Source organism: Pinus tabuliformis, chromosome 1_1, assembly GCF_031772625.1.
Source record: "Pinus tabuliformis cultivar Carrire ecotype Pingquan chromosome 1_1, CPIR1, whole genome shotgun sequence".
NCBI lineage: Eukaryota > Viridiplantae > Streptophyta > Pinopsida > Pinales > Pinaceae > Pinus > Pinus tabuliformis.
Genome location: NC_142297.1, coordinates 185,562,563 through 185,577,690, shown reverse-complemented (window position 1 = coordinate 185,577,690; position 15,128 = coordinate 185,562,563). Strand labels below are relative to the sequence as shown.

Sequence of the window (15,128 nt, the reverse complement as noted above, 5' to 3'; positions counted from 1 at the left end):
ATTTTTAACGGTTTTTGCTTCTTTTTAACGCTCAACTTTGCATCTTATTTTACATCTAGTTGTTGTCTTTTTTTGCATCTAATTTGGTGCCCATTTATGTGTCCTTGTTTTTGCCCAATTTGATATCCTTTTGTATGCCATGTTTTGTTCCCTTCTTTGTGTCAACTATTGCACAATTTTTCACTTCTAATTTAAAACACTTTGTATGTCAATTGTTTGCATTTTGTATTAATTCCTAGTTTAACATCCAATTTTACTTTCAATTTTGCATCCATGGTTACATCCACATTTGACTTCTTATATAGAGTATATTTTTCTTTACATATATGACCCCCTTTATAGATTCATAGTGAAATATATGATAGTTTCTAAATATCATTAAAGCAGATATCACAATTCAAAATCATTTGTAAAGAAATTTAAGAGAAATTGACAACATCCATCCAAAAAAATAACAATGTGTCATTAACAATTTTCAAAACATGTATAAAATAGCAACATAATACTAATAAAATCAGTATTATTTTTAATCAAAACAAGTAAAATTCAAATATGATTAACAAATCAAAATATTTCATGAATATCGTTATTCTACGATAAATTAACAACTTACATAAATCAAACTCATCGTATGATTACAAAATCAAAATGTCTCATTGATATAGGGTAAATTCACAACACCCATCTAAACATAACAATGTCATTCTACACAATAATTTCTTCATAAAAAACAATTCATGTGCATGCCTAGCTACCACCACCAAGATCATCCTCATGATCATCTCGACCATCCTCATTACTCTGATCCACATCATCACCAACACCGCAACTATCATCATCATCTCCTCCTTCACCACCATCATCCTCATCCTCATCCTCATCATCTCCTGATATATGTTGAACATAATTTGGATCATCGTCTTGGCAATCATTACCTATAGCATTCTGACAAAAAAAATCAATATTACATGTTAGTATTAATTACATAACACAACACATGTTTTTGTTATACAATGTTAACCATAAAATGAGGTAAGATATAATATCTAATAGTACTAAAAAATAAAATGAAAATATGGTTTAAAAGTACATTGGAAATCCAACTAAGATTACATACCATAGAGTCCATCCAAACAACAAATTCAACCCATCTCTTTTGCTGTAGCACCTCCTTTTCCAAATGATTTGGAGGTCTTCCATATTTTAGTTCCTATCAATCAGTAAATAGGGAGAAATTAGATAACAATGACTTTATTCTAGTACAAAATTTATTAAAAAAATATCACATGTTTAATATACTTACAAAGGTTGTTATCAGTGCTTTTAAACCTTTCTGGCCACTACGATGAGTGACTTTTGTCTTGGTTAACCTCGCCTTGGATGCCTTGTCCTTAAACATAAACCAATTCAATTTATTTTCACACAAATACTTATAAGTATTAATACATTCTAAATAATGTTTAATGAAAATTCAATACCTGAATTTTTATTTCATATATCTTATTTATAACATTTTAATGATTACATAATACTCTTGTTACCAGATATTGTCAGAAGAAATCTTACAAGACCGCTACCTAAGAACATTGGACAGTTGAATGCATTAGTTAACATGTTTGAAGAATTCTATCTTCAAATCTAGATCCATCTCATGTGATTCCCGTATGTGGTATAAATTGTCTTGAAGGTACCTGCATCATTCGACACAAAGCTATTCAGCACAATCGTTAACAAAAAACATCACAACTGCACAATATGAACGGTGCATCAAAATTGGCATTCACACGTCTAAGGTCTTTTTGGCATATCTGGTGTGGGTATAAAAGGTTTCCATTAAATCTCGTAAGCCTTTTTAACTATTATAAATAAACCACTAAAGTAAAACAAACAAATTAGTTATAAGAACTGAAAAGAAAGCTTGAAAAAAAATTAACATTTTCTAAAAGGCAAGCACTAGAACACACTTCCAAATACTTTTCCTAAAATACTTCTTCAACCTGGCATCAAATTTGAAGGGCATGGTTATATTTCAATATGAAGTCATACTATATTTTCAACCCTTCTATGTTGGCAAGTTAAAACTAATGTTCCACCAAGACTCCGGGATAGGGAGATGCATCTTTGGGGTGATGCACAGGGGGGGCGTGTGAGAGTACCCTCAAATTTTAGGTAAAATTAGGGGCAGGGGGATATGGGGGTATATAATTTTTTTAATATATATATGTATATATATATATATATATATATATATTCAATAATGAAAACATAAATACACTGATCCATATTCATCATTCATTATTCAACATTCTAGAATCTAAATTGATTTAAAAATTAAATTCATCATTCATCATTCTAGATTCTAAATTGATTTAAAATTTAAATTCGTGATTCTAGAATCTAATTAGTACTAACCAAAATAGACTATAGTAGATACTTAAGCCTGAAGATTGGAATAGTAAATTGATATAACTCAAACTCAAAAAAAGTAAAGAGTGAAAGTCAAAGAATCAGTCTAAGGTCATCCATATCTAAAGTCAAGACTCGAAAGTTAAAACTGACGATTAAAAATGGCCAATGAGCATTTTAGGAGTGCCATGGAGGAGGAGGTGCAACAGTTAACTGGTAAGTCAAATAGTGCTGCGTAGCAAGCTGAGTAGACATAAGCTTGGTAACTCAAATGAGTGATTTAGAGATTGCAAATTAGTTTAGGTTTTGATATTTGTTATGTGTTGTTCTTTTTAATTTTAATTTTTTTTATGGTTGTTTTATAATTTTTTTTAATTTCTATTTTACAACAGTTACTAGAAAAAAAATTAAGCAGAACATGGGAAGGGGCAGAATTTAAAAACTATTCTAATCCATCAAAACAATCTGCTGCTCAATCTAATATTATTGGGTTAATCCTAATCATCAAGTTTAGCATCTAATGCTTATCACTATGTAGCAAAGTTGCCAGACTTGGTTGGGCTGGGACTTGGCAAGACTCAACGACTCAGCACAGACCCAGCAAAGAGAAAAAAACTCAAAACATGGTAAATTTTGAGCACAAACCAATCCATATAAGTTATAAAACCACAATCTATGTAGAATTTCAAAAGATTATCTCATAAAATACGATGACACAACATTTGACACTCGATATTTGTATGCAAAATAGTGAACTGAAGTTCCACGATCAAATTCACAAATAGTACTCCATTCAGCTACATAACTCATAGTTTCATAACATAATTATATAATCAAGGTAGACAATGTCTCCAAGTCCAATCTCAAGCCTCATTCATGACTACAAAGATGCCAAGAATAAGCCCTCAAGGAGTTAGCCAAAATCTCTAGACTGAAGCAATAATTGTGGTGCAAACGTATTTGGTGTTTCCATTAGAGATAATGAAACACTAAAGAGACCCTGAGTCTCTTCATCAAGCCTGTAGGATGACATCCCATCCTACAGGCCTACTAGTATAAACTTTAAAAAAAATGCAAGTTGATAAACTAAACAGTAAAACCTGAATGTGTAATTGCCCACTTACCTGAACTTTGAATGCTGAGAGGGTGAGACGACTTTACTCAGCAGCTAGTGATCATTGATGATGCTAAAGCCTCCTTCAATTTCCCTCATAAATGATGATGAACTCAACCCGCTCACAGTGACAGCACACAACACTCTTCTAAGGAAGAAATGGCTCTTAAAAATATATGGAATGATAAAGAATAAGGGGAGAAATGTCTTTATAAAGACTTCCTGCCCTCTCAAACACTTCATTTCCCTCCTAAAAATCACAAGTGTGGGGTATTTTTGGTCACTGTCATTGGGTCAGCTAAGCCTGGGTCAGACTCCCGAATCTAGCAAGTCTGGCAAGACTCCGCTAAGCCAAAGGGGAGCCTGCCAGGGGAGTCGCTGGGGAATACTCGGTCCAGAGCTGACTTGGCAAGACTCAGCCAGACTCAAGAGACTGGGAAGAGTATGAAGCACTGCTATGTAGCCAAAGGATATATGCATTTTACGGTACTTGTCTACAACTAGATAAGAAAAATTGTTGGGCAATCCAAATAGAAGTCTTCTACATTTGCATAAATCTACAGGACATAACAAAGAGGACTGAACCATCTATCCAAAATGAACCAAGTAAAATACAAAACTTTGAGTCGACTCAGCCAATGCAACAATTTCATTATTTTGTAGATTCTTTTACTTTTACATAAAAAAAACTAGTTTGCATTGTTGTTTTTTTTTCTATGTGGTTCATGAACCCCGGAGATCGGTGACCGCTACATCCCCAAAATATTTGTACCAGGCAGATCCATCTGAAGTGACCACTTACTGCCTGCGCAACCACGGAGCCTAGCCTCGAGAGTGTTGACAGAATCGAACCCATGCCCTCTCAATAACAAATCTGCTTTATTGACAAGACTCGACCAATTGAGCTAACCCTAGGGGCTTAGTTTGTATTGCTGTTACAGTAAGAAACAAAAATATTTATCACTTTCTGTGATTATATTACCAATTTTTTGCAACCAAAATATTGATGATGGTGCACAAAGCATTTTTTGTAAACTATGAAGTTAAGTTTAGTTGTGCAAAAGTTTGTAAAGAGCCTCTCAGAATCCAATCCCTGCGAGCTAGAATCAACTAGGGCATTATCAAACTCATTCCTATGGCAAAAGACCTAGTGCTAAACACCACCTGGAGACCCATAACTCTTTTAAACACCTTTTAAAATATCTTGGCCAAGGCATCTGCCTTGTGCATCAAGCATATTCTTCCAAAGAGCATTCGCCTAGAACAAACAAGGTCTATTTGTGGGCAATATATCCTTGACAATTTCAATGCAGTCTTTAAAGGCATAGAATGTACCCATCATACTAGCCTCAATGGCTTGTTTGTCAAAATAGACTTTGAGAAAACTTATGACCGGGTGAAGTGGTCCTTCATTCAGCAACAAGTGACAACAAGGAGGCAATCAATCAGCAGCTCCACTGAAGGTTGAGCTGAGGAAGATAGCTCTTAATTGCCCAAAGAAGAACATGACCCCCCTCAAAAGGGGTGCTTTTGGGCTTGGTGCTCTTGATTAAATGGTAGTTCCAAACCCTTATATATAATAGAGCCCAATGGAAACATCGCAATTCGCTCATTCCTGAAATCCTAAAAATTGTTATGTCTGATGCATTTTGAGTGGAATCTGAAATTTACTTTCTCCATATGAAATAAAATGAGGTCAGAACCACTCTCAAACATCCTAAGTCAATTAATAGGGACCTAGGGTTGAATGTTGAGCTTTCCCACTCATAAATTATTGTTTCAAGCAAAATTAAGGGGGAGCACCTAGCCCTTTTTTAGGGGAGCTGCCCAGAAGCACCCTTTTGGGGAAACACATCCCCACAGTAGGGAAACGTTTCCCCCTGCGTCTCCCTGTGTCTCCCTAAAAGGGGGCGTGGGGAAACGTGTCCCTGAGCATCTTCCCATCCTAGGTGTGTGGGAAGCGTGGATACGTGCACCCCACCATAGGGGACACATCCTCATGGAACACTGGTTAAAATAAACTATTGTTTTCTTACAAAAGCAAAAAATGGATCAAAATTTTAACTATTTCGTATTTTATGTTTAGCACAATTGCAAGTCGTGTGGTAGTACTAAAATAGGATAGATAAACAACAGTGTTTTTTATAATCACTACATAGTCGAATTCCTATCAATCTTATGTGGAAATGATGTAGCTTGAAGTATCTAAATGCAGTACCAAAGTAGAATTGATACCAATAACCAAACAAGGCAGTGACAGCACAAACAAAATTTGTTGTAGCATCAAACTACAGAACTGTATTATCTAAATTTTTTCCTGGTAGCACTCTCATTTCCGTAAAATGTTTTTAATTCCAATGAACAAAGACTTGCCTGACTCGATAACGAAATTGTGTTCCTTTGACATCAAGGATTTAGAAAAGGATTTAGAAAAGAATTTAAAAAGAACCAATCATAGTAGAAGGATCATTACAGGATCTAAATACTACAAAATAATCACCATAAAAGAACACTAAACATTAAAAGTTAAAACTAAAGATTGGAGTATCTAAAGAACAGAACCTAATTATTGACAAAAACTAGACATTAAATGAAGGATCGTGGGATCTATGACCCAGTGCCGATAACAATACAAAATCAACTTCTGCATTCCCCTCATGACCCATCTGGATATGGACTTAAGGAGACCATAACCAATCTTAATAGATTAATTACAGGATGTAACTGCACAAGCCTAGTACTCCATGATTCTATCCCCCATCTGCTTATACTAGATATAAACAACACGTTTGTAGAAAGTTAGAAAAATACATTGTACAATCAGGTTGAACTCAATACAGATTCAATTGGACCTACAACACATTCCATCCACAAAGCTGGAAAGAGCACAATAAAAATAAAAGCAAACATTGAATCTTATCACTGTTGTGGATTTTGTCCTTAGAATGACATGAGACATTCCAAATATGATGCCCAATCTGATATGTTGGCTCTTCTAGCATGGATGCAACGAGAAAGCAATTACAGTACTTGATCTGTTTTTTATAATATAAGACTATATTTTGCTAAGAAAACAAAGGTATACAAAAAAGCCCACATGCATTACATATCGAATATCATTCCTTCGGGAAATCCCTAAAAGCCAAGTGTATGTGGAGACTAATATCAAAAGAGGACCTCTGGAATCAGATTCACATTCAGAGATATATTGAGCCCAATTCAGCAGAAGACTGAATTGGAAACCCAAACAAGTCAATCAACAATGCATCCATATTATTGAAAGTACTGACTATAACATTCCCTTTAATAGGCATATTGCTGGCATGGAAGGTTTGCAATGAGGCTAAGGCGAAGATCAGTATAGACCCATGGATAAGCAGTGGAGTTGAGTACAAGCTGCCAGAAGCAGTGATAAACTCTCTTCAATCTAGACCAGGCAGCTGGACCAGGAAACTCCTCCATTTTCCAGCAGGATTGGAATAGCGCTGAACAGAGAGACGACTCAAAGGCCAAGAAAATATTCAATCAAAAGGATTTATAAACAAATCAAAAGTGTGCCATGCCTATATAAAAGACTCTGATGATGAACATGTCTTGTCTAAAATCCAGCCTTGGGGATTTACACTCCAAAGTTAGGATAAGAATCGTGTACCCTGGACAGACCAGAATGCACACTCTCATGGTGGAAGCGCATCTGGATAAGAACCTTTCAAAAGTTCATTATTTACATGCAGTTGGCAATCTTAAATAGAGCACCCACATAGGAAGTTCTTAAGAGAAGAAATGGATCAAGTCCAAGCAAATGTATCATGTGTAAAAGAGTTGAAAAGAACATAGACCACTTACTGATATTCTGTCCTTAATAAAGGAAATCTGGATGGTTTGACAAGGATAAAGGACTGTGGAGAAGGAGGTTATGCTGAAGAGTGCTCTAAAAAGTGGTAGCAAAACTCAGTCCTCAAAGGCCTTCCTCTAATAGTATCATGGGGAATCTAGAAAGATAGAAATGTTGAAATCTTTGAAGACAGGTATATAACTCTTTCAATTTGCCTTCCAAGGTCAGTCAATCTTCTCAAACTTCAAAGCTTTTTCATCAACCCCAACACAGAAAAAGTTGATTCGTGCTCCTATGGACAAATCTGGAACATGGGGATTACTTTGATGGAGCTAGTCAAGGTACCCCCCAAAAAAGGGAAGCCATACGTGTTCTCTATCTCAATAACTCTCACTGTATCAGATTTAACATAGATTTAGGTGAGGATCAAATAACTACACCGAGCTCATTTCCCTAACAATACTCTAAAAGCTAGCAGCCCACAGTGGCATTTAAAAAAATACTAGTGTTTGTTGGCTCATTGTTGTTAGATAGTGTACCCCAGATCATCTTCTACTAGGTTGGAGCACACATGGCAGATCTGGGCACCTTATATTACAGCAGCATTACACAAATCCATGCAGCATTAAATTCCAAACAGCATAATGATCTGTTGGTGAGAATGCAGCAATAAATAGACAGTAGGATCACATCACAAATTTTACTATTCCAGCAATAAGGGCACACACATGCATGTATGGAACAACCATAAAAAGAATAAGATAATTTTATCATTATACTTCAGGTTAAAGATAAAGTGCTAAAGTTAGATGAGTCAGTTCTGTTTTATTTTTCAGTCTTTCTGAATTCATTTTTTATCAGTTAGATAGAGCACATATCCAGAGATCTAAGTAATATATCTATTTTTATAAACCCTAGGTGTCACTTATAAGAAAGAGTGAGAGTATGGATTTGTAATAGGGTTAGTTTCAGTTCTTACACAAAATCCTTTCTAGCAGATTTTTATTCAGCAGTATTGGAATAGCAGTAACAGGTGTTTTTGACATTGATCTGTGTGTTCCAATGTATGTATTCCAACTGTGTTTGTAGATTTTAGTGAGATTCAGATTGCAGTTTTGATTAGCCTTTAAATTTAGACAGTGTTAGTTTCCACTAGAAGAAGAATCTGTTTACAATGAGTTAGACAAAAATTCATAATGGTATCAGAGAAAGGTTTGTTGAAACATTCTAAAAATCCTTGAATAGATAGTAGGACTGCTACCTATGAAAGGGAGCTGTCAGGAGGCTCCAGGGATCGGATGTTGTGATCCATGCTTGAGAAAAGCACAGTGAAGTTTCAAGTTGTCGGGTTCTTTGTTAGGTTGCTGATCTATCTTAACTTTCGTTTAGGCGATATTCCAATGCAGTAGTATGGCTACAGTCAATCTCAAATACATGGACAGATTGGAAGGTCCCTCTTAACTTCATCCCAGGGAAGTCTCAGGTAACCAGCTTGCATCCATCTTAACTACAGATCTTCCAAGCATTTGGCGGGATCAAATTTCTTTTCACTCTAAAAGAGGTTTGCACCTCAATAGATTTGATCCCTCTCGACACTCGATAGATCTGGAGTTAAGATGGATCTAGAGTGAGAAATTATTCTTACATAAGAATACCATTAGCAAAACCATGGGTTGTCAAAACCACCAACAATAAATTGACTATTTTACCTCAAGTTTATTTTAATTATTAATTTTATTTTTTATTTTATTTTTTTTTAATTTTATTTCATTTCCATTTTATGCAATTTGACTGAGTCAAAATGTTTACATATCAAGACACGACATTACAACATCTCTTCCATACCAGGCTGGTGAGCACCTCTAGGCACAAAGATATTGTTGGAGTAGGATTTGTCTAACTTCATTGAGAAACTGGTTGTAGAGCCTCCCAAACCTGTGTAATTAGTAAATCATAAAAAGAAGATGGCCAAGGTCAAGTGAGTCATACTTGAATCTATGAAGGATCATTAGATCCCTCACATCACCAAAAAGACCACAATAAAGTACATGTTTGATGCTCTAGTCACTCTATCAGAGTGAACAACAAACAAAAGACATTCCTAAGAAATAAGCTTAATCCCTACAAATGAGTAAAAGGATATTGTAGTTTCCTACTTAATGAAGATTATTGATCTCCATGATCAGCTTGCAGCAATTGAGAGGAGGTGAAGGGTGAAAAGCTAGTACTCATTGCATTAAATAGGTCCTGTTCTTTTTGGAAACTTTTTGGCTATGACATCTAGGCCAAAAAAAAGTTAAAACTTCCCATTTTGAAGAGGCTATGGAATGACTTCAACTAGAAGGAGCAGAATGTTGTCCCCATTAGTAAGACGAAGAAGGGCAACAAGAAAAGAGGAACTAAGAAGGGTTAAAAAGGGAAGAAAGAGAAGCCAGGTTCTTGTAACCAGGGAAGGAAGGACTTGAGCCACATCAAGTGCTTCAAGTGTCAAATGTTTGGGCACTTTGCTTCCAATGTCATCAAAAGAAGGGGAAGGGAAAGCAACTTGTAAAGAGTACAAAAGCATCAGCTCAAGTGGATGAGCTTTCATCCAATCTTGAGATACACTTCTCAATGGTCTCATGCCTGTCATATGACATCATGTCTGATGTGGACTGGCATGTGGATAGTGGAGCCTGAAAACATACAACCTATAACAAGAGTACCTTTAGTAGAACTTGGTGATGATGCCACATATCTAGTTGCAAGAGTGGGATCCATCAAGTGATATCCTTAAGCTTACTAAGTTAATGATGTTTTGTATGTACCTAGCTTAACTAAAAATCTCTTTCCAATTTCAGTGATGATAGATCCTACATATATGGCTAACTTTGAAGATCAACAAGTCCTCATCCTAAATTGCAAGGGAATCCTATAAGAACTTTAGGGTATGATAGTGACAACATGTGTGAGCTTTGACAAAAAAGACTAGGTCACTTGCACTAGTGAATGTTGCCAATCTTGAAAAACATGGTGTGGGCATTGCCAATCTTCAAGGCTGAGAAGAAAGGAGTGTGCAAAGGTTGTGCACTTGGCCAGCATGTAAAGGATGTTTTCCTGGCAGTAAACATAGGTCAAGAGGGGTTTCTGACCTAATCAACTCAAATGTATGTGGGCCCATCTCTCAACTTCCTTATCAAGTAACATTTACTATGAATATTTTATTGATGATTCTTCTAGGAAGTCCTAGACTTAATTCACAAAAACCAAAGGAGTTTGATACCTTTTGCATGAAATCAAGAATCAAGAAAATGTTGATAGTTCCCTACAACCCTCAGTAGTTTGGGGCCTTGATTCATGATCTAGTTCTGCTCATGTGTCTCTGTGTATAAACATGTCTCATCATTGTCTATATTTTGAATAGGTATCCTCACAGAATTTTTGAAGGATAAGACTGGAGGAATTCAGAAGCCTCAAGTAACACATCTTTGAGTTTTTCAGTTGTCCTATCTACATTCATATTCCAGATGGGAAAAGGACCAAGTTGGAACCTTCTAGTTTGAAGGGCATTTTTGTAGGTTAGAGTGAAACCTCAAAATATTATAGAATATACATTCCATCTCAACATAAAGTAGTTGTGAGCAAAGATACCAAGTTTGAAGAAAATGCATGGTCCTCTAAGTCTCAAGAACCTCCAGTAGTGACCATGGAGGCAGAAGAGCTTGGTATCCCAAAAACAGATCTGCAGAAATTAAAAAGATCATGAAACGCACACTTAGATCAGCAAGCTTTTGGAAGTGCAAGGGGTGCCTCTTTACCTTCAAGTTCAGCTAGAAAGCCTAGATGGCTAATCTAGACATTAAAAGAGGCAACAGAGTAAGTTGGTGCTCCAACTACTTCCCTTCAAATAAGTCACCCTCCTAAAAAGTTCCCTAGTTATGTTGCACTGATATCTTTCATTATTGAAACAAAACCTTCTAGTAACGGCAGTAAGGAAGAAAGTACTGCAAAATGCCATGATGGAGGAATACATCTCCTCCTAAAGAATGATGGGTAGGAGATAGTGCCTAGACTAGTGGAGAAGTCAGTATTTGACTCTAGTTTTTCTTACAACAATCATGCATGGTTAAGCATGCACCAGATAGCAGCATATAAAACTGCAAAGCTCGGTTTGTGGCTGGACGGTTCTCCCATTAAAAAGGAGTTGACCATGAGGAGACTTTTGCTCTTGTTACTAAATATACCTCTATCAGATTTACTATGTCTTTCACAACAATCTTCCATTAGATTTTATATCAAATTTATGTAAAGACAACATTTCTTAATAGGTTGATTAAGGAGTTATATGAATAAACCAACCAAGAGGCTTTTAGGTGAATAGGCTTGAGACCCATGTTTACAAGTTGAAGTAGGCCCTTTATGAGTTGAAACAGGCACCATTTGCATGGCACTCCAAGATCGATGAGTAACTTTCAGATTTGGGTTTCACTGAGACAGATGCAAATTCTAATTTTTACAATTTGGTAGATCATTCTAATCTTCTTATTTTAGTCCCATATGTAGACAATCTTACACTCACAGGAAGTTAAAAGGAATCCACAAACTGGTGCAGGGCAAAATTGGCAAGAGAATTTGTCATGACTTGAAGCACTACTTGCTGGCTCTAGGGGTGTAGCAAAGTGCAGGTGAAGTGTTACTTGGACAGAAAAAGTATGTAATTGAAATTCTTAGAAGATTTCAAATGATGGACTGCAAACCCATGGCTACTCCAGTGTATGCAATTGAAATTCTGATGAGATTTGAAATGATGTACTGCAAACCCATGGCTACTCCCCTGTGGTAGTAAATCCATTGTACTTTGCTGATTCTAATTCATATTTGATGAACATCTGTATACAGGGAATTGATAGGTTTCCTCATGCACTTAGTTAACACAAGGCCTAACATTTGTTTTGGAGTCAACACTTTTAGTACATGGTGTAGCCTAGGCAAGTTCATCAGGTTGCCACAAAACACAAGTTCTAATACTTGGAAGGGGGCAGTGCATTTTGCACTGAGATATGTTAGTGATGCAGCTTTTTATTCAATGATAATGGAATAGCATTAACAGGGGTTCTCGACAGTGATCTACATGTTCTGTGCATGTTTTCTAACTGTGTCCATTTATAGGCTCAAACGACATTCAGATTACAGTTTCGATTAGCCTTTAAATTCAGACTGTGCTACTTTCCTGTAGGAGAAGAATCTGTTAAACAAGTGTTACTAAATTCATCAGTTGTTAGTAATTAATTGGATGAATGGCAGTAGTAGAAGATGAAATCAAACGTTCTGTCCATTTTTATTTCAGAGTGCTTTGAACATGTCTACAAAGAATTAAATGGTGAAGCAGACACCTTGAGGAAGGAAGGACTACAGTTGGCTGAGGGTTCAAGGTTATGAAGTGAAATCAAGGATTGTCATATCTTACACGAACATATTTCTGCATCCTCGAATGGGGATTCTTATGACAGTCAGTATTCTGAAGATGATCCAAGTGCCTCAAAAGAAGAATTCTGAATTTTAGAGAAGTTACAGGACCCTTCAATCAATATCAATGCCTTCTTCAGGCTTAGCAAAGAATGTATATTTTCGTTTTGATATTTCTCGAAGCTTAAAGCATTTACAGAATGTATCTCTTTATACTCGGATGAAATAAAAGATTAGAAAAATTGAGGGAAAATATATCAATATCAATCGATATGTAAGCCAATAAATGCGCCAAAAAAAACACAGATTGAAAAAATATGCCTGCTGTGAGTCTGTGAAAGCAAATATAAGCAGCACCTCTTCTGGAAAATGTGAAGCGGAAATACAAAACAAAAAAGACATCGTGATAAGAGAATATGGGTTGAGAGGGAGAAAAGAAATCAAGGCTTAGACTCACCTCTATCCGATTGCATATGAGGATCTGAACCAGCCACATCAGTTATCCAAAAATGCACCTTTGTCCGTGCACCGATCAAGTCAATCCGCCGCCTGGAAAGAAAAATAGCACAATGCAAATATTTGCAAATGCGTCTACCTGAAAAGGGGGCGCGGCGTAAGAGGCCCTCCTGAAACCCCTCGGAGAAGGATATATCTGCGGACCTGAAACCCTACATCCGATATAACAACCCATTTTAAGATATAAATGTTTTAAAAAGTTAAAGAGCATTGTCGCCGACCCTGAAACCCTACATCGTATATAGAACTAGCATTTGCACAAACCGGTGCAACGTCATAGAAGTAGTAGGATATGGAAGTAGGTTTGTGCAACGTCATAGAAGTAGTGGGATATGAAAGTAAGTTTGTGCAACGTCATAGAAGTAGTGGGATATGGAAGTAAGTAAAAGTAATATTTTAGTAAAATATTAAATATGTGTTGTATGAATTAATAATTTTATTATATAATTAATAAAAGAATTAATAGAGAAGGGTTATTATTTTAAAATTTAGGATATAATTATAAAAAAAAAATTGAGAGGAAATATTAGTTTTAAGATCAAAAAAAATTAATTAAAAAGAGCGATAAATTTTAGGTTTAATTCTAAAGCCTCAATGCGAAAGGATTATATTAGAACATCCTAAAAAGTCTTTTAAGAAAAATGGCGATTAAAACCTTTTCCAAATAAATTTTAAAGGTTTAAAGCATAAATATAATAAAAGCTGGCATATATATGTAAATAGTAATAAAGAGGTCAACCCCATAAAACTACCACGTTGCATATTGGGATCTCGCGAGTGGCGTTTTTGTTTTATTGTCCATGACCAAACTTCTGAAGCCTCTAACTTGCGACTTTATTTACACCATATCCATTCAATTTAATTATTTACACCATAACCATTGCAACTTTTAATGTCCATGACCAGACACGCGTCTTTAAAACTTGTGATATGAAAGGTGTGACATGGCAACTGTAATATTATATTAAGGTGTGCTATGATGGAGCAGTCGAGTCTGCAACACGTATTGCAATCGGAGGTTTCAAAGTGACAAGGCTTCAAAAGTTGAGATATTGCGGATGCGATATTAATGGCCAAATGTGGAGAATTAATGGTTTTCGATAGAATAAACGCATTCATTATTACTAACGGTTTCTTGAGATTTCGCTCATAAAAGTCTTGGATTATTATGTAATCGGTTATTTGCTAAGTTATTCGCTCTAAATTTTAGTTACTCTCACCCTTGTGTTTCTCTTAACAAGTCAGTCCCAACAAGCATAATTCAACAAAAATGTCTTGGTCGACCAAACCCATGAAGAAACCTGTTGTTCAACAAAAATCAGTTGCTCTTCCCCCTAAGTTTGCAGAATTGCTTGCATTATTTACCGATACCACATGCACCTCAAACACCGGAACATCTACCTGGGAGGCCACATATCAACTTTTCGAAGATGAAGAGCCGAGAGTCACAGAAAGAGTAGTCATAGCCGAAGATTCATACCCGATTTCTGATACTACATATAGTGATCTGGCCAATTCATTCCTCCACAGAATTGTTGCTCAGCTGAACATCCTTCCTTACATGGATATGATCACATGTGTTGTTGACCATCTAAACATCGCTGACAGAAATTTTATGACCAAGAGGAACACAATCATCAGCTCTTTCACCAACAAAGATTCGACTCGAATGTACCAGTTGTCGGCAGCTCAGAAGAAATATGATATGACTTCATTGAGAAATTCATGAAGGAAAATCAGGATCAATCTGAAGTCATGAAAGGATGGAGAAGTGATGCTAGCAAGCACAAGCGAGAAAATAAGGGTATGCAT

The 15,128-nt window shown here is 36.0% G+C and overlaps 1 protein-coding gene across 1 annotated transcript; it reads right to left on the bottom strand.

Moving 5' to 3' along the window:
* Nucleotides 1-586: 586 nt before the first annotated feature.
* Nucleotides 587-13,580, bottom strand: LOC149212162 (uncharacterized). Its single transcript, XM_089390573.1, has 5 exons — nt 13,258-13,580; nt 1,567-1,691; nt 1,304-1,390; nt 1,118-1,210; nt 587-945 (listed from the first exon to the last, which is right to left on the bottom strand). The coding sequence occupies exons 2-5, from the start codon at nt 1,612-1,614 to the stop codon at nt 748-750; spliced, it is 426 nt and encodes a 141-aa protein (XP_089246699.1). The 5' UTR covers nt 1,615-1,691; nt 13,258-13,580; the 3' UTR covers nt 587-747.
* Nucleotides 13,581-15,128: the final 1,548 nt, after the last annotated feature.